Source organism: Culicoides brevitarsis, chromosome 1, assembly GCF_036172545.1.
Source record: "Culicoides brevitarsis isolate CSIRO-B50_1 chromosome 1, AGI_CSIRO_Cbre_v1, whole genome shotgun sequence".
NCBI classification, from domain to species: domain Eukaryota; kingdom Metazoa; phylum Arthropoda; class Insecta; order Diptera; family Ceratopogonidae; genus Culicoides; species Culicoides brevitarsis.
Window position 1 is genome coordinate 35,188,584 of NC_087085.1, and position 19,178 is coordinate 35,207,761.

Sequence of the window (19,178 nt, forward strand, 5' to 3'; positions counted from 1 at the left end):
TAAATCTATTTTTTTGTTTCATCAAATTATCAGAAATCAACTTTGAACAATTTTAGGCTCAAAACCCAATATGCACAGAAATCAACTTTAGATTTTTATTTGTTAAAACTCAAAAAGTGACTTGTTAAATTTATCAGCGTTTGAACCCATTTTTTTGTTATAAATGACCCAATATGCACAGAAATCATCTTTAGAATTAATATTTATTCAATTTTAGGCTTAAAACTGATCAAAAAGTGACTTGTTAAATTTATCAGCGTTTGAACTTCAAAACGCTGATTTTTTTGTTACGGCAAATATCGACCCAATATGCACAGAAATCAACTTTAGAATGAATATTTATTTAATTTTAGGCTTAAAACTGATCAAAGAATGACTTGAAAAAAAATCAGCGTTTGAACTTCAAAACGCTGATTTTTTTGTTATGTCAAATATCGACCCAATATGAACAGAAATCAACTTTAGAATGAATATTTATTCAATTTTAGGCTTAAAACTGATCAAAGAATGACTTGTAAAAAAAATCAGCGTTTGAACTTCAAAACGCTGATTTTTTTGTTATGTCAAATATCGACCCAATATGCACAGAAATCAACTTTAGAATGAATATTTATTCAATTTTAGGCTTAAAACTGATCAAAAAATGACTTGTAAAAAAATCAGCGTTTGAACTTCAAAACGCTGATTTTTTTGTTATGTCAAATATCGACCCAATATGCACAGAAATCAACTTTAGAATGAATATTTATTCAATTTTAGGCTTAAAAGTGATCAAAAATTGACTTGCAAAAAAATCAGCGTTTTTACTTCAAAACGCTGATTTTTTTGTTACGTCAAATATCGACCCAATATGCACAGAAATCAACTTTAGAATGAATATTTATTCAATTTTAGGCATAAAACTGATCAAAAAGTGGCTTGTTAAATTTATCAGCGTTTGAACTTCAAAACGCTGATTTTTTTGTTACGTCAAATATCGACCCAATATGCACAGAAATCAACTTTAGAATTTTAGCCATAAAACTGATCAAAAAGTGACTTGTTAAATTTATAAGCGTTTGAACTTCAAAACGCTGATTTTTTTGTTTCGTCAAATATCGACCCAATATGAACAGAAATCAACTTTAGAATGAATATTTATTCAATTTTAGGCATAAAACTGATCAAAAAGTGACTTGTTAAATTTATCAGCGTTTGAACTTCAAAACGCTGATTTTTTTGTTATGTCAAATATCGACCCAATATGCACAGAAATCAACTTTAGAATGAATATTTATTCAATTTTAGGCTTAAAACTGGTCAAAAAGTGACTTGTTAAATTTATCAGCGTTTGTATTTCCAAATATCATCAAATATACTTTTAACATGAAAATTACGTATTAACTCTAATTTTTACTCAAAATCTTAATTTTTTATAATATTTTTCAGGTCTTAGATGACAACAAAACCCTTACCTTGGCAAACGGCGATCGTCTCCCAATGTCGCCAAACTGCAAAATCATCTTCGAACCACACAACATCGACAATGCGAGTCCTGCAACTGTTTCTCGCAACGGAATGGTCTACATGTCGTCATCAGGTTTGGATTGGAAGCCTTTACTAAGTGCATGGGTAAAAACTCGAAGTCCTCGTGAAAAAACTGTCTTTTCCGACTTGTTTGAACTGTCATTCATTCAAACGTACACTTGGGTCACCCAAAATTTACTTATGATGATGGAAATATTACAATGTAATGTGATCCATCAAATGATATGTATTCTTGAGGGTTTGATCCCAACGGGAAAAGAGGACGAATTGAGGGATGAAAAACTATCCAACGCAGGAAGTATTGATGGTAACTTTAAATTTCAACGAAATTTTTTTGAAAAAATCAAATTTTCACTTTTTTAATAAAAAATCTAATTGAAAAATTTTCGTAGATGACGATTTAGACGACTTCGATAACCCAAAAATAAAGGAAGAAGGATGTTCTGTGGAGCATTTGACACGTCTTTACATCTTCGCACTCACATGGGGTCTTGGCGCAGTGCTCAATGGCGCCGATCGTCTCAAAATGGATGATTTCTTCCGCAAAACTTTTGCCAGTTTGGATCTGCCCAAAGACGAGGAATGGACAAATGCGAGTATTTTCGACTTTTTTGTCGCCAAAAACAGTGAATGGCGTCTCTGGCGCACTCTCGTCACGCCATATCAATATCCCGAGCTATCGACTCCGGATTACCTGAGCATTTTAGTTCCCATTCCGGATAACGTTCGAATTGAATATTTCATAAAGACGATCGCGCTTCAGGAACGCGGATTATTGCTGATTGGCGAACAGGGAACAGCAAAAACGATCATGTTAAAGAACTTCCAAAAGGGTTTAAATCCCGAAACGTACATGATTCGTGCTTTTAACTTCTCGTCGGCTACAACTCCGTATCATTTCCAAAAAACCATCGAAAGTTACGTCGATAAGAGGATGGGAAACACTTTTGGACCTCCGGGCGGAAGAAAGCTCGTTGTATTTATCGATGACATCAATATGCCTCACGTCAACGAATGGGGAGATCAAGTTACGAACGAGATTGTGCGACAAACTATGGATATGAGAGGCTTCTACAGCTTGGAGAAACCCGGAGACTTTACGATAATCGTCGATGTTCAATTTGTAGCTGCCATGGGATTGCCTGGCGGAGGCAGAAGTGACATTCCGTCACGTTTAAAGCGACAATTTTGTATTTTTAATTGTACTGTTCCCGATGACGTGTCAATCGACACGATTTTCCGCACTTTGGGCGAAGGTCATTACAATGTCAAACGTGGATTTTGCGTTGAAGTGCGAAATTTGGTGAAAAAACTCATTCCAACGACGCGGATTTTGTGGCAGAAAACGCGAATCAAGTTGCTGCCGACACCCGCAAAATTCCATTACGTCTTTTCACTTCGGGACTTGTCTCGCATATGGCAGGGCATGATAGGCACACTTTCTACCGTCATTGTGTCAGATCATATTTTGATACAATTGTGGAAACACGAGTGTACCAGAGTATTCGCTGACCGCTTTACTGTCCCAGTTGACAAGGTAAGTCGTCGTACACATCTTGTGGATGCAAACGCCGCAGCTCGAACACGTTTGGCACAAATCACACACAAAGGCTTGTTTTTGCACCGTTCTTAGATTTTTTTTAGAGAGTGCCAAAGTTCGACTGACTGAATTTGTCGTCCACAGGAATGGTTCAACACGGAACTCGTGGCATTGGTACACGAAAAACTGGGCGAGGAGTACGTTGAAATGACAAAGGCCAATCCTGTCTTCGTAGACTTTATGCGAGATGCCCCTGAGCCCACAGGAGAAGAGGGCGAAGACACAGATATGGAGCTGCCGAAGGTTTATGAGCCCGTTTACAGTTACGAAGTGTTGCGGGAACGTCTTAAGATGTTCCTGATGCAGTTTAATGAGATGGTGCGAGGAACGGGTATGGACTTGGTGAGTTGAATTTTTTATTGAAGAAGATTTTTTGTTGATTTTTTGTGATTTTTTTAGGTATTCTTCCCTGATGCAATGTTGCACTTGGTAAAAATATCCCGTGTTATACGCCATCCTCGAGGCAACGTTATGTTAGTTGGCGTGGGAGGATCCGGCAAACAAAGTCTGACAAAACTCTCGTCCTTCATTGCCGGATACAAAACCTTCCAGATTAGCTTGACACGTTCTTACAACATTGCAAACTTCTTAGAAGACTTGAAACTTTTGTATCGCACATGCGGCGTTCAGGGCAAGGGCACAACCTTTATCTTTACCGACTTAGATGTCAAAGAGGAAGGTTTCCTCGAGTATCTGAATAACATTTTGTCATCTGGTGTTATTTCGAATCTCTTTACCAAAGATGAACAGCAGGAAATCGTATCCGAGCTATCGCCCGTGATGAAGCGAGAAAATCAAAAGAAGAGCGTTAGTGCTGAAAATGTTATGGAATTTTTCCTTGCCAGAACAGTTCACAATCTACACGTTGTCTTCTGCTTCTCGCCCGTTGGGGAAACCTTCCGTAGACGCGTAGTGCTATTTCCCGCTTTAGTTTCTGGGTGTACAGTAAGTTTTTTGTCATTTTCTGTTACTTTCATTCATTTCACATGGTGACGGCTCATCAATTTTCATCAATTTTCTCTTCCCCCCGCTTAGATTGATTGGTTCCAACCATGGCCACGTGACGCTCTCGTGGCGGTTGCCCATCACTTTTTAGCCGACTTCGAGATAGAATGCACTGCGCAAGTAAAGGACTCGCTTGTGAATGCTCTAGGTTTCATACAAGATGTAGTTTCAGAAACTTCTTCCGAGTATTTCCAAAGATTTAGACGCGCGACGCACGTTACGCCAAAGTCCTATCTCAATTTCATTGGTGGTTACAAAACCATCTACACGATTAAGCATCGCGAGTTATGCGAAGGAGCGGAAAAAATGGACACAGGCTTGGAAAAATTGGCAGAAGCTTCGGATTCCGTAGAGCTTCTCAAGAAAGATCTGGCAGTGATGGAGTTGGAACTTGCTGCTGCCTCGGCAAAAGCTGAACGTGTACTTGTATCTGTCACGGAGAAGGCAATGCAGGCGGAAATTGTGAAGAATCAAGTTTTGGTGGTTAAGGAAAGAGCAGAAGCTCTTGTACAATCGATTGCGGTAGAGAAAGCGCTTGCCGAGGAGAAACTTGAAGCAGCAAAACCAGCGTTGGAGGAAGCTGAAGCCGCCTTGAATACAATTAAACCAGCACATATTGCAACAGTCCGTAAATTAGGTCGTCCTCCCCATTTGATTATGCGAATTATGGACTGTGTGCTCATCTTGTTCCAACGGAAAATACATCCAGTGATTGCGGATACAGCAGCTCCGTCCCCGAAACCGAGTTGGCAAGAGAGTTTAAAGGTAAGCTCATTTTTTGCCTTCAATTTTCTTTATGAAACCATTAAAAATGAACTTGAAAATAAAAGTACCTTGAATTAGCTAAGCAAATTCGAATTGTAGTATATGTTTGTTACATAACCCGTTTGTGTACCGAGTCATTGTTTAGTTTAAGAGAAATTATTGCCAATTCTTCATATGCTGGACAAACATATAAACACAATGTACTAAAAACTACAAAAAAGACTTTTTCTAAATTTTGCGTTTCCGATGTACAGGAAACATTTAAAGATGTTAGCGAAAAAAATTGATTAAAAAAAAATTTAAGTCAAAATCCTCTTATTATGAGGGCTCATGTACAGATTTTTGAAAATTAAGCTAGATCACGGTTCTCCGTCTCAAAATGAAGGTTTTGATGTTAGAAACAACTTTTGTTTTGGACTTTTTCTAAATTTTGCGTTTTCGATGTACAGGAGCCATTTAAAGATGTTAGCGAAAAAAATTGATGAAAAAAAATTTAAGTCAAAATCCTCTTATTATGAGGGCTCACATACCGATTTTTCAAAATTAAGCTAGATCACGGTTCTCCGTCTCAAAATGAAGGTTTTGATGTTAGAAACAACTTTTGTTTTGGACTTTTTCTAAATTTTGCGTTTTCGATGTACAGGAGCCATTTAAAGATGTTAGCAAAAAAATTGATGAAAAAAAATTTAAGTCAAAATCCTCTTATTATGAGGGCTCACATACCGATTTTTCAAAATTAAGCTAGATCACGGTTCTCCGTCTCAAAATGAAGGTTTTGATGTTAGAAACAACTTTTGTTTTGGACTTTTTCTAAATTTTGCGTTTTCGATGTACAGGAGCCATTTAAAGATGTTAGCAAAAAAATTGATGAAAAAAAATTTAAGTCAAAATCCTCTTATTATGAGGGCTCACATACCGATTTTTCAAAATTAAGCTAGATCACGGTTCTCCGTCTCAAAATGAAGGTTTTGATGTTAGAAACAACTTTTGTTTTGGACTTTTTCTAAATTTTGCGTTTTCGATGTACAGGAGCCATTTAAAGATGTTAGCAAAAAAATTGATGAAAAAAAATTTAAGTCAAAATCCTCTTATTATGAGGGCTCACATACCGATTTTTCAAAATTAAGCTAGATCACGGTTCTCCGTCTCAAATTGAAGGTTTTGATGTTAGAAACAACTTTTGTTTTGGACTTTTTCTAAATTTTGCGTTTTCGATGTACAGGAGCCATTTAAAGATGTTAGCAAAAAAATTGATGAAAAAAAATTTAAGTCAAAATCCTCTTATTATGAGGGCTCACATACCGATTTTTCAAAATTAAGCTAGATCACGGTTCTCCGTCTCAAAATGAAGGTTTTGATGTTAGAAACAACTTTTGTTTTGGACTTTTTCTAAATTTTGCGTTTTCGATGTACAGGAGCCATTTAAAGATGTTAGCAAAAAAATTGATGAAAAAAAATTTAAGTCAAAATCCTCTTATTATGAGGGCTCACATACCGATTTTTCAAAATTAAGCTAGATCACGGTTCTCCGTCTCAAAATGAAGGTTTTGATGTTAGAAACAACTTTTGTTTTGGACTTTTTCTAAATTTTGCGTTTTCGATGTACAGGAGCCATTTAAAGATGTTAGCAAAAAAATTGATGAAAAAAAATTTAAGTCAAAATCCTCTTATTATGAGGGCTCACATACCGATTTTTCAAAATTAAGCTAGATCACGGTTCTCCGTCTCAAAATGAAGGTTTTGATGTTAGAAACAACTTTTGTTTTGGACTTTTTCTAAATTTTGCGTTTTCGATGTACAGGAGCCATTTAAAGATGTTAGCAAAAAAATTGATGAAAAAAAATTTAAGTCAAAATCCTCTTATTATGAGGGCTCACATACCGATTTTTCAAAATTAAGCTAGATCACGGTTCTCCGTCTCAAAATGAAGGTTTTGATGTTAGAAACAACTTTTGTTTTGGACTTTTTCTAAATTTTGCGTTTTCGATGTACAGGAGCCATTTAAAGATGTTAGCAAAAAAATTGATGAAAAAAAATTTAAGTCAAAATCCTCTTATTATGAGGGCTCACATACCGATTTTTCAAAATTAAGCTAGATCACGGTTCTCCGTCTCAAAATGAAGGTTTTGATGTTAGAAACAACTTTTGTTTTGGACTTTTTCTAAATTTTGCGTTTTCGATGTACAGGAGCCATTTAAAGATGTTAGCAAAAAAATTGATGAAAAAAAATTTAAGTCAAAATCCTCTTATTATGAGGGCTCACATACCGATTTTTCAAAATTAAGCTAGATCACGGTTCTCCGTCTCAAAATGAAGGTTTTGATGTTAGAAACAACTTTTGTTTTGGACTTTTTCTAAATTTTGCGTTTTCGATGTACAGGAGCCATTTAAAGATGTTAGCAAAAAAATTGATGAAAAAAAATTTAAGTCAAAATCCTCTTATTATGAGGGCTCACATACCGATTTTTCAAAATTAAGCTAGATCACGGTTCTCCGTCTCAAAATGAAGGTTTTGATGTTAGAAACAACTTTTGTTTTGGACTTTTTCTAAATTTTGCGTTTTCGATGTACAGGAGCCATTTAAAGATGTTAGCAAAAAAATTGATGAAAAAAAATTTAAGTCAAAATCCTCTTATTATGAGGGCTCACATACCGATTTTTCAAAATTAAGCTAGATCACGGTTCTCCGTCTCAAAATGAAGGTTTTGATGTTAGAAACAACTTTTGTTTTGGACTTTTTCTAAATTTTGCGTTTTCGATGTACAGGAGCCATTTAAAGATGTTAGCAAAAAAATTGATGAAAAAAAATTTAAGTCAAAATCCTCTTATTATGAGGGCTCACATACCGATTTTTCAAAATTAAGCTAGATCACGGTTCTCCGTCTCAAAATGAAGGTTTTGATGTTAGAAACAACTTTTGTTTTGGACTTTTTCTAAATTTTGCGTTTTCGATGTACAGGAGCCATTTAAAGATGTTAGCAAAAAAATTGATGAAAAAAAATTTAAGTCAAAATCCTCTTATTATGAGGGCTCACATACCGATTTTTCAAAATTAAGCTAGATCACGGTTCTCCGTCTCAAAATGAAGGTTTTGATGTTAGAAACAACTTTTGTTTTGGACTTTTTCTAAATTTTGCGTTTTCGATGTACAGGAGCCATTTAAAGATGTTAGCAAAAAAATTGATGAAAAAAAATTTAAGTCAAAATCCTCTTATTATGAGGGCTCACATACCGATTTTTCAAAATTAAGCTAGATCACGGTTCTCCGTCTCAAAATGAAGGTTTTGATGTTAGAAACAACTTTTGTTTTGGACTTTTTCTAAATTTTGCGTTTTCGATGTACAGGAGCCATTTAAAGATGTTAGCAAAAAAATTGATGAAAAAAAATTTAAGTCAAAATCCTCTTATTATGAGGGCTCACATACCGATTTTTCAAAATTAAGCTAGATCACGGTTCTCCGTCTCAAAATGAAGGTTTTGATGTTAGAAACAACTTTTGTTTTGGACTTTTTCTAAATTTTGCGTTTTCGATGTACAGGAGCCATTTAAAGATGTTAGCAAAAAAATTGATGAAAAAAAATTTAAGTCAAAATCCTCTTATTATGAGGGCTCACATACCGATTTTTCAAAATTAAGCTAGATCACGGTTCTCCGTCTCAAAATGAAGGTTTTGATGTTAGAAACAACTTTTGTTTTGGACTTTTTCTAAATTTTGCGTTTTCGATGTACAGGAGCCATTTAAAGATGTTAGCAAAAAAATTGATGAAAAAAAATTTAAGTCAAAATCCTCTTATTATGAGGGCTCACATACCGATTTTTCAAAATTAAGCTAGATCACGGTTCTCCGTCTCAAAATGAAGGTTTTGATGTTAGAAACAACTTTTGTTTTGGACTTTTTCTAAATTTTGCGTTTTCGATGTACAGGAGCCATTTAAAGATGTTAGCAAAAAAATTGATGAAAAAAAATTTAAGTCAAAATCCTCTTATTATGAGGGCTCACATACCGATTTTTCAAAATTAAGCTAGATCACGGTTCTCCGTCTCAAAATGAAGGTTTTGATGTTAGAAACAACTTTTGTTTTGGACTTTTTCTAAATTTTGCGTTTTCGATGTACAGGAGCCATTTAAAGATGTTAGCAAAAAAAATTGATGAAAAAAAATTTAAGTCAAAATCCTCTTATTATGAGGGCTCACATACCGATTTTTCAAAATTAAGCTAGATCACGGTTCTCCGTCTCAAAATGAAGGTTTTGATGTTAGAAACAACTTTTGTTTTGGACTTTTTCTAAATTTTGCGTTTTCGATGTACAGGAGCCATTTAAAGATGTTAGCGAAAAAAATTGATGAAAAAAAATTTAAGTCAAAATCCTCTTATTATGAGGGCTCACATACCGATTTTTCAAAATTAAGCTAGATCACGGTTCTCCGTCTCAAAATGAAGGTTTTGATGTTAGAAACAACTTTTGTTTTGGACTTTTTCTAAATTTTGCGTTTTCGATGTACAGGAGCCATTTAAAGATGTTAGCAAAAAAATTTAAGTCAAAATCCTCTTATTATGAGGGCTCACATACCGATTTTTCAAAATTAAGCTAGATCACGGTTCTCCGTCTCAAAATGAAGGTTTTGATGTTAGAAACAACTTTTGTTTTGGACTTTTTCTAAATTTTGCGTTTTCGATGTACAGGAGCCTTTTAAAGATGTTAGCAAAAAAAATTGATGAAAAAAAATTTAAGTCAAAATCCTCTTATTATGAGGGCTCACATACCAATTTTTCAAAATTAAGCTAGATCACGGTTCTCCGTCTCAAAATGAAGGTTTTGATGTTAGAAACAACTTTTGTTTTGGACTTTTTCTAAATTTTGCGTTTTCGATGTACAGGAGCCATTTAAAGATGTTAGCGAAAAAAATTGATTAAAAAAAATTTAAGTCAAAATCCTCTTATTATGAGGGCTCACATACCGATTTTTCAAAATTAAGCTAGATCACGGTTCTCCGTCTCAAAATGAAGGTTTTGATGTTAGAAACAACTTTTGTTTTGGACTTTTTCTAAATTTTGCGTTTTCGATGTACGGGAGCCATTTAAAGATGTTAGCAAAAAAATTGATGAAAAAAAATTTAAGTCAAAATCCTCTTATTATGAGGGCTCACATACCGATTTTTCAAAATTAAGCTAGATCACGGTTCTCCGTCTCAAAATGAAGGTTTTGATGTTAGAAACAACTTTTGTTTTGGACTTTTTCTAAATTTTGCGTTTTCGATGTACAGGAGCCATTTAAAGATGTTAGCAAAAAAAATTGATGAAAAAAAATTTAAGTCAAAATCCTCTTATTATGAGGGCTCACATACCGATTTTTCAAAATTAAGCTAGATCACGGTTCTCCGTCTCAAAATGAAGGTTTTGATGTTAGAAACAACTTTTGTTTTGGACTTTTTCTAAATTTTGCGTTTTCGATGTACAGGAGCCATTTAAAGATGTTAGCAAAAAAAATTGATGAAAAAAAATTTAAGTCAAAATCCTCTTATTATGAGGGCTCACATACCGATTTTTCAAAATTAAGCTAGATCACGGTTCTCCGTCTCAAAATGAAGGTTTTGATGTTAGAAACAACTTTTGTTTTGGACTTTTTCTAAATTTTGCGTTTTCGATGTACAGGAGCCATTTAAAGATGTTAGCAAAAAAAATTGATGAAAAAAAATTTAAGTCAAAATCCTCTTATTATGAGGGCTCACATACCGATTTTTCAAAATTAAGCTAGATCACGGTTCTCCGTCTCAAAATGAAGGTTTTGATGTTAGAAACAACTTTTGTTTTGGACTTTTTCTAAATTTTGCGTTTTCGATGTACAGGAGCCATTTAAAGATGTTAGCAAAAAAAATTGATGAAAAAAAATTTAAGTCAAAATCCTCTTATTATGAGGGCTCACATACCGATTTTTCAAAATTAAGCTAGATCACGGTTCTCCGTCTCAAAATGAAGGTTTTGATGTTAGAAACAACTTTTGTTTTGGACTTTTTCTAAATTTTGCGTTTTCGATGTACAGGAGCCATTTAAAGATGTTAGCAAAAAAAATTGATGAAAAAAAATTTAAGTCAAAATCCTCTTATTATGAGGGCTCACATACCGATTTTTCAAAATTAAGCTAGATCACGGTTCTCCGTCTCAAAATGAAGGTTTTGATGTTAGAAACAACTTTTGTTTTGGACTTTTTCTAAATTTTGCGTTTTCGATGTACAGGAGCCATTTAAAGATGTTAGCAAAAAAAATTGATGAAAAAAAATTTAAGTCAAAATCCTCTTATTATGAGGGCTCACATACCGATTTTTCAAAATTAAGCTAGATCACGGTTCTCCGTCTCAAAATGAAGGTTTTGATGTTAGAAACAACTTTTGTTTTGGACTTTTTCTAAATTTTGCGTTTTCGATGTACAGGAGCCATTTAAAGATGTTAGCAAAAAAAATTGATGAAAAAAAATTTAAGTCAAAATCCTCTTATTATGAGGGCTCACATACCGATTTTTCAAAATTAAGCTAGATCACGGTTCTCCGTCTCAAAATGAAGGTTTTGATGTTAGAAACAACTTTTGTTTTGGACTTTTTCTAAATTTTGCGTTTTCGATGTACAGGAGCCATTTAAAGATGTTAGCAAAAAAAATTGATGAAAAAAAATTTAAGTCAAAATCCTCTTATTATGAGGGCTCACATACCGATTTTTCAAAATTAAGCTAGATCACGGTTCTCCGTCTCAAAATGAAGGTTTTGATGTTAGAAACAACTTTTGTTTTGGACTTTTTCTAAATTTTGCGTTTTCGATGTACAGGAGCCATTTAAAGATGTTAGCAAAAAAAATTGATGAAAAAAAATTTAAGTCAAAATCCTCTTATTATGAGGGCTCACATACCGATTTTTCAAAATTAAGCTAGATCACGGTTCTCCGTCTCAAAATGAAGGTTTTGATGTTAGAAACAACTTTTGTTTTGGACTTTTTCTAAATTTTGCGTTTTCGATGTACAGGAGCCATTTAAAGATGTTAGCAAAAAAAATTGATGAAAAAAAATTTAAGTCAAAATCCTCTTATTATGAGGGCTCACATACCGATTTTTCAAAATTAAGCTAGATCACGGTTCTCCGTCTCAAAATGAAGGTTTTGATGTTAGAAACAACTTTTGTTTTGGATTTTTTCTAAATTTTGCGTTTTCGATGTACAGGAGCCATTTAAAGATGTTAGCAAAAAAAATTTAAGTCAAAATCCTCTTATTACGAGGGCTCACATACCGATTTTTCAAAATTAAGCTAGATCACGGTTCTCCGTCTCAAAATGAAGGTTTTGATGTTAGAAACAACTTTTGTTTTGGACTTTTTCTAAATTTTGCGTTTTCGATGTACAGGAGCCATTTAAAGATGTTAGCAAAAAAAATTGAAAATCCTCTCATTATGAAAAATTTTTCAAAATTTAATCACGTTCAAAATCAACTTTTGTTTTGGACTTTTTCTAAATTTTGCGTTTTCGATGTACAGGAGCCATTTAAAGATGTTAGCAAAAAAAATTGATGAAAAAAAATTTAAGTCAAAATCCTCTTATTATGATTTTTCAAAATTAAGCTAGATCACGGTTCTCCGTCTCAAAATGAAGGTTTTGATGTTAGAAACAACTTTTGTTTTGGATTTTTTCTAAATTTTGCGTTTTCGATGTACAGGAGCCATTTAAAGATGTTAGCAAAAAAAATTTAAGTCAAAATCCTCTCATTACGAGGGCTCACATACCGATTTTTCAAAATTAAGCTAGATCACGGTTCTCCGTCTCAAAATGAAGGTTTTGATGTTAGAAACAACTTTTGTTTTGGACTTTTTCTAAATTTTGCGTTTTCGATGTACAGGAGCCATTTAAAGATGTTAGCAAAAAAAATTGATGAAAAAAAATTTAAGTCAAAATCCTCTTATTATGAGGGCTCACATACCGATTTTTCAAAATTAAGCTAGATCACGGTTCTCCGTCTCAAAATGAAGGTTTTGATGTTAGAAACAACTTTTGTTTTGGATTTTTTCTAAATTTTGCGTTTTCGATGTACAGGAGCCATTTAAAGATGTTAGCAAAAAAAATTTAAGTCAAAATCCTCTCATTACGAGGGCTCACATACCGATTTTTCAAAATTAAGCTAGATCACGGTTCTCCGTCTCAAAATGAAGGTTTTGATGTTAGAAACAACTTTTGTTTTGGACTTTTTCTAAATTTTGCGTTTTCGATGTACAGGAGCCATTTAAAGATGTTAGCAAAAAAAATTGATGAAAAAAAATTTAAGTCAAAATCCTCTTATTATGAGGGCTCACATACCGATTTTTCAAAATTAAGCTAGATCACGGTTCTCCGTCTCAAAATGAAGGTTTTGATGTTAGAAACAACTTTTGTTTTGGACTTTTTCTAAATTTTGCGTTTTCGATGTACAGGAGCCATTTAAAGATGTTAGCAAAAAAAATTGATGAAAAAAAATTTAAGTCAAAATCCTCTTATTATGAGGGCTCACATACCGATTTTTCAAAATTAAGCTAGATCACGGTTCTCCGTCTCAAAATGAAGGTTTTGATGTTAGAAACAACTTTTGTTTTGGATTTTTTCTAAATTTTGCGTTTTCGATGTACAGGAGCCATTTAAAGATGTTAGCAAAAAAAATTTAAGTCAAAATCCTCTCATTACGAGGGCTCACATACCGATTTTTCAAAATTAAGCTAGATCACGGTTCTCCGTCTCAAAATGAAGGTTTTGATGTTAGAAACAACTTTTGTTTTGGACTTTTTCTAAATTTTGCGTTTTCGATGTACAGGAGCCATTTAAAGATGTTAGCAAAAAAAAATTGATGAAAAAAAATTTAAGTCAAAATCCTCTTATTATGAGGGCTCACATACCGATTTTTCAAAATTAAGCTAGATCACGGTTCTCCGTCTCAAAATGAAGGTTTTGATGTTAGAAACAACTTTTGTTTTGGACTTTTTCTAAATTTTGCGTTTTCGATGTACAGGAGCCATTTAAAGATGTTAGCAAAAAAAATTGATGAAAAAAAATTTAAGTCAAAATCCTCTTATTATGAGGGCTCACATACCGATTTTTCAAAATTAAGCTAGATCACGGTTCTCCGTCTCAAAATGAAGGTTTTGATGTTAGAAACAACTTTTGTTTTGGACTTTTTCTAAATTTTGCGTTTTCGATGTACAGGAGCCATTTAAAGATGTTAGCAAAAAAAATTGATGAAAAAAAATTTAAGTCAAAATCCTCTTATTATGAGGGCTCACATACCGATTTTTCAAAATTAAGCTAGATCACGGTTCTCCGTCTCAAAATGAAGGTTTTGATGTTAGAAACAACTTTTGTTTTGGACTTTTTCTAAATTTTGCGTTTTCGATGTACAGGAGCCATTTAAAGATGTTAGCAAAAAAAATTGATGAAAAAAAATTTAAGTCAAAATCCTCTTATTATGAGGGCTCACATACCGATTTTTCAAAATTAAGCTAGATCACGGTTCTCCGTCTCAAAATGAAGGTTTTGATGTTAGAAACAACTTTTGTTTTGGACTTTTTCTAAATTTTGCGTTTTCGATGTACAGGAGCCATTTAAAGATGTTAGCAAAAAAAATTGATGAAAAAAAATTTAAGTCAAAATCCTCTTATTATGAGGGCTCACATACCGATTTTTCAAAATTAAGCTAGATCACGGTTCTCCGTCTCAAAATGAAGGTTTTGATGTTAGAAACAACTTTTGTTTTGGACTTTTTCTAAATTTTGCGTTTTCGATGTACAGGAGCCATTTAAAGATGTTAGCAAAAAAAATTGATGAAAAAAAATTTAAGTCAAAATCCTCTTATTATGAGGGCTCACATACCGATTTTTCAAAATTAAGCTAGATCACGGTTCTCCGTCTCAAAATGAAGGTTTTGATGTTAGAAACAACTTTTGTTTTGGACTTTTTCTAAATTTTGCGTTTTCGATGTACAGGAGCCATTTAAAGATGTTAGCAAAAAAAATTGATGAAAAAAAATTTAAGTCAAAATCCTCTTATTATGAGGGCTCACATACCGATTTTTCAAAATTAAGCTAGATCACGGTTCTCCGTCTCAAAATGAAGGTTTTGATGTTAGAAACAACTTTTGTTTTGGACTTTTTCTAAATTTTGCGTTTTCGATGTACAGGAGCCATTTAAAGATGTTAGCAAAAAAAATTGATGAAAAAAAATTTAAGTCAAAATCCTCTTATTATGAGGGCTCACATACCGATTTTTCAAAATTAAGCTAGATCACGGTTCTCCGTCTCAAAATGAAGGTTTTGATGTTAGAAACAACTTTTGTTTTGGACTTTTTCTAAATTTTGCGTTTTCGATGTACAGGAGCCATTTAAAGATGTTAGCAAAAAAATTGATGAAAAAAAATTTAAGTCAAAATCCTCTTATTATGAGGGCTCACATACCGATTTTTCAAAATTAAGCTAGATCACGGTTCTCCGTCTCAAAATGAAGGTTTTGATGTTAGAAACAACTTTTGTTTTGGACTTTTTCTAAATTTTGCGTTTTCGATGTACAGGAGCCATTTAAAGATGTTAGCAAAAAAAAATTGATGAAAAAAAATTTAAGTCAAAATCCTCTTATTATGAGGGCTCACATACCGATTTTTCAAAATTAAGCTAGATCACGGTTCTCCGTCTCAAAATGAAGGTTTTGATGTTAGAAACAACTTTTGTTTTGGACTTTTTCTAAATTTTGCGTTTTCGATGTACAGGAGCCATTTAAAGATGTTAGCAAAAAAAATTGATGAAAAAAAATTTAAGTCAAAATCCTCTTATTATGAGGGCTCACATACCGATTTTTCAAAATTAAGCTAGATCACGGTTCTCCGTCTCAAAATGAAGGTTTTGATGTTAGAAACAACTTTTGTTTTGGACTTTTTCTAAATTTTGCGTTTTCGATGTACAGGAGCCATTTAAAGATGTTAGCAAAAAAAATTGATGAAAAAAAATTTAAGTCAAAATCCTCTTATTATGAGGGCTCACATACCGATTTTTCAAAATTAAGCTAGATCACGGTTCTCCGTCTCAAAATGAAGGTTTTGATGTTAGAAACAACTTTTGTTTTGGACTTTTTCTAAATTTTGCGTTTTCGATGTACAGGAGCCATTTAAAGATGTTAGCAAAAAAAATTGATGAAAAAAAATTTAAGTCAAAATCCTCTTATTATGAGGGCTCACATACCGATTTTTCAAAATTAAGCTAGATCACGGTTCTCCGTCTCAAAATGAAGGTTTTGATGTTAGAAACAACTTTTGTTTTGGACTTTTTCTAAATTTTGCGTTTTCGATGTACAGGAGCCATTTAAAGATGTTAGCAAAAAAAATTGATGAAAAAAAATTTAAGTCAAAATCCTCTTATTATGAGGGCTCACATACCGATTTTTCAAAATTAAGCTAGATCACGGTTCTCCGTCTCAAAATGAAGGTTTTGATGTTAGAAACAACTTTTGTTTTGGACTTTTTCTAAATTTTGCGTTTTCGATGTACAGGAGCCATTTAAAGATGTTAGCAAAAAAAATTGATGAAAAAAAATTTAAGTCAAAATCCTCTTATTATGAGGGCTCACATACCGATTTTTCAAAATTAAGCTAGATCACGGTTCTCCGTCTCAAAATGAAGGTTTTGATGTTAGAAACAACTTTTGTTTTGGACTTTTTCTAAATTTTGCGTTTTCGATGTACAGGAGCCATTTAAAGATGTTAGCAAAAAAAATTGATGAAAAAAAATTTAAGTCAAAATCCTCTTATTATGAGGGCTCACATACCGATTTTTCAAAATTAAGCTAGATCACGGTTCTCCGTCTCAAAATGAAGGTTTTGATGTTAGAAACAACTTTTGTTTTGGACTTTTTCTAAATTTTGCGTTTTCGATGTACAGGAGCCATTTAAAGATGTTAGCAAAAAAAATTGATGAAAAAAAATTTAAGTCAAAATCCTCTTATTATGAGGGCTCACATACCGATTTTTCAAAATTAAGCTAGATCACGGTTCTCCGTCTCAAAATGAAGGTTTTGATGTTAGAAACAACTTTTGTTTTGGACTTTTTCTAAATTTTGCGTTTTCGATGTACAGGAGCCATTTAAAGATGTTAGCAAAAAAAAATTGATGAAAAAAAATTTAAGTCAAAATCCTCTTATTATGAGGGCTCACATACCGATTTTTCAAAATTAAGCTAGATCACGGTTCTCCGTCTCAAAATGAAGGTTTTGATGTTAGAAACAACTTTTGTTTTGGACTTTTTCTAAATTTTGCGTTTTCGATGTACAGGAGCCATTTAAAGATGTTAGCAAAAAAAAATTGATGAAAAAAAATTTAAGTCAAAATCCTCTTATTATGAGGGCTCACATACCGATTTTTCAAAATTAAGCTAGATCACGGTTCTCCGTCTCAAAATGAAGGTTTTGATGTTAGAAACAACTTTTGTTTTGGACTTTTTCTAAATTTTGCGTTTTCGATGTACAGGAGCCATTTAAAGATGTTAGCAAAAAAAATTGATGAAAAAAAATTTAAGTCAAAATCCTCTTATTATGAGGGCTCACATACCGATTTTTCAAAATTAAGCTAGATCACGGTTCTCCGTCTCAAAATGAAGGTTTTGATGTTAGAAACAACTTTTGTTTTGGACTTTTTCTAAATTTTGCGTTTTCGATGTACAGGAGCCATTTAAAGATGTTAGCAAAAAAAATTGATGAAAAAAAATTTAAGTCAAAATCCTCTTATTATGAGGGCTCACATACCGATTTTTCAAAATTAAGCTAGATCACGGTTCTCCGTCTCAAAATGAAGGTTTTGATGTTAGAAACAACTTTTGTTTTGGACTTTTTCTAAATTTTGCGTTTTCGATGTACAGGAGCCATTTAAAGATGTTAGCAAAAAAAATTGATGAAAAAAAATTTAAGTCAAAATCCTCTTATTATGAGGGCTCACATACCGATTTTTCAAAATTAAGCTAGATCACGGTTCTCCGTCTCAAAATGAAGGTTTTGATGTTAGAAACAACTTTTGTTTTGGACTTTTTCTAAATTTTGCGTTTTCGATGTACAGGAGCCATTTAAAGATGTTAGCAAAAAAAATTTAAGTCAAAATCCTCTCATTACGAGGGCTCACATACCGATTTTTCAAAATTAAGCTAGATCACGGTTCTCCGTCTCAAAATGAAGGTTTTGATGTTAGAAACAACTTTTGTTTTGGACTTTTTCTAAATTTTGCGTTTTCGATGTACAGGAGCCATTTAAAGATGTTAGCAAAAAAAATTGATGAAAAAAAATTTAAGTCAAAATCCTCTTATTATGAGGGCTCACATACCGATTTTTCAAAATTAAGCTAGATCACGGTTCTCCGTCTCAAAATGAAGGTTTTGATGTTAGAAACAACTTTTGTTTTGGACTTTTTCTAAATTTTGCGTTTTCGATGTACAGGAGCCATTTAAAGATGTTAGCAAAAAAAATTGATGAAAAAAAATTTAAGTCAAAATCCTCTTATTATGAGGGCTCACATACCGATTTTTCAAAATTAAGCTAGATCACGGTTCTCCGTCTCAAAATGAAGGTTTTGATGTTAGAAACAACTTTTGTTTTGGACTTTTTCTAAATTTTGCGTTTTCGATGTACAGGAGCCATTTAAAGATGTTAGCAAAAAAAATTGATGAAAAAAAATTTAAGTCAAAATCCTCTTATTATGAGGGCTCACATACCGATTTTTCAAAATTAAGCTAGATCACGGTTCTCCGTCTCAAAATGAAGGTTTTGATGTTAGAAACAACTTTTGTTTTGGACTTTTTCTAAATATTGCGTTTTCGATGTACAGGCGAAAAAAAAAATTTTTTTCAAAAAATTTCTCGGCTATAAAAATAAGGATACTTTTTTGCTCAAAAAAAGCCATGTTTTTGTCATTTTCCCCAACTTTGAGGCCTGGGCCCCAGATTTTTTTGTTCAAGTCGGGAGATTCTTTGCCTCAATTCGAATTTTTTGGAATGTTTACTGTCGTTTAGCACCTTACCGCCTTTGATTCTAACGATTTTTCGATGTTTTTAGGCCGGCGTTTCACAAAATGGGCCCTTTTTGTGCGGTAAAAACAAAGTAGTGTATGGAACATATACTACAATTCATCAAAATTTGACTTGCATGCTTTTTGGGTTTTATCTAGGTTTCATGAGAAAAAAAGCGTAATGTCTCAAATATAAAAAAAAAATTTCAAAATTTTTTAATTTTTAGTAATTTTTGTATTCAAAATCGTATT

At 33.0% G+C, this 19,178-nt stretch overlaps 1 protein-coding gene across 1 annotated transcript in view; it reads left to right on the top strand.

Moving 5' to 3' along the window:
• The window catches only part of LOC134836807 (dynein axonemal heavy chain 5), a 56,595-nt gene that overhangs the window by 15,044 nt on the left and 22,373 nt on the right, over nucleotides 1-19,178 (top strand). Inside the window, exons 13-17 of the mRNA XM_063852039.1 lie at nucleotides 1,429-1,825; nucleotides 1,920-3,064; nucleotides 3,212-3,469; nucleotides 3,527-4,072; nucleotides 4,163-4,897. Coding sequence (XP_063708109.1) covers nucleotides 1,429-1,825; nucleotides 1,920-3,064; nucleotides 3,212-3,469; nucleotides 3,527-4,072; nucleotides 4,163-4,897 — 3,081 coding nt within the window. The remainder of the gene's footprint in view (nucleotides 1-1,428; nucleotides 1,826-1,919; nucleotides 3,065-3,211; nucleotides 3,470-3,526; nucleotides 4,073-4,162; nucleotides 4,898-19,178) is intronic.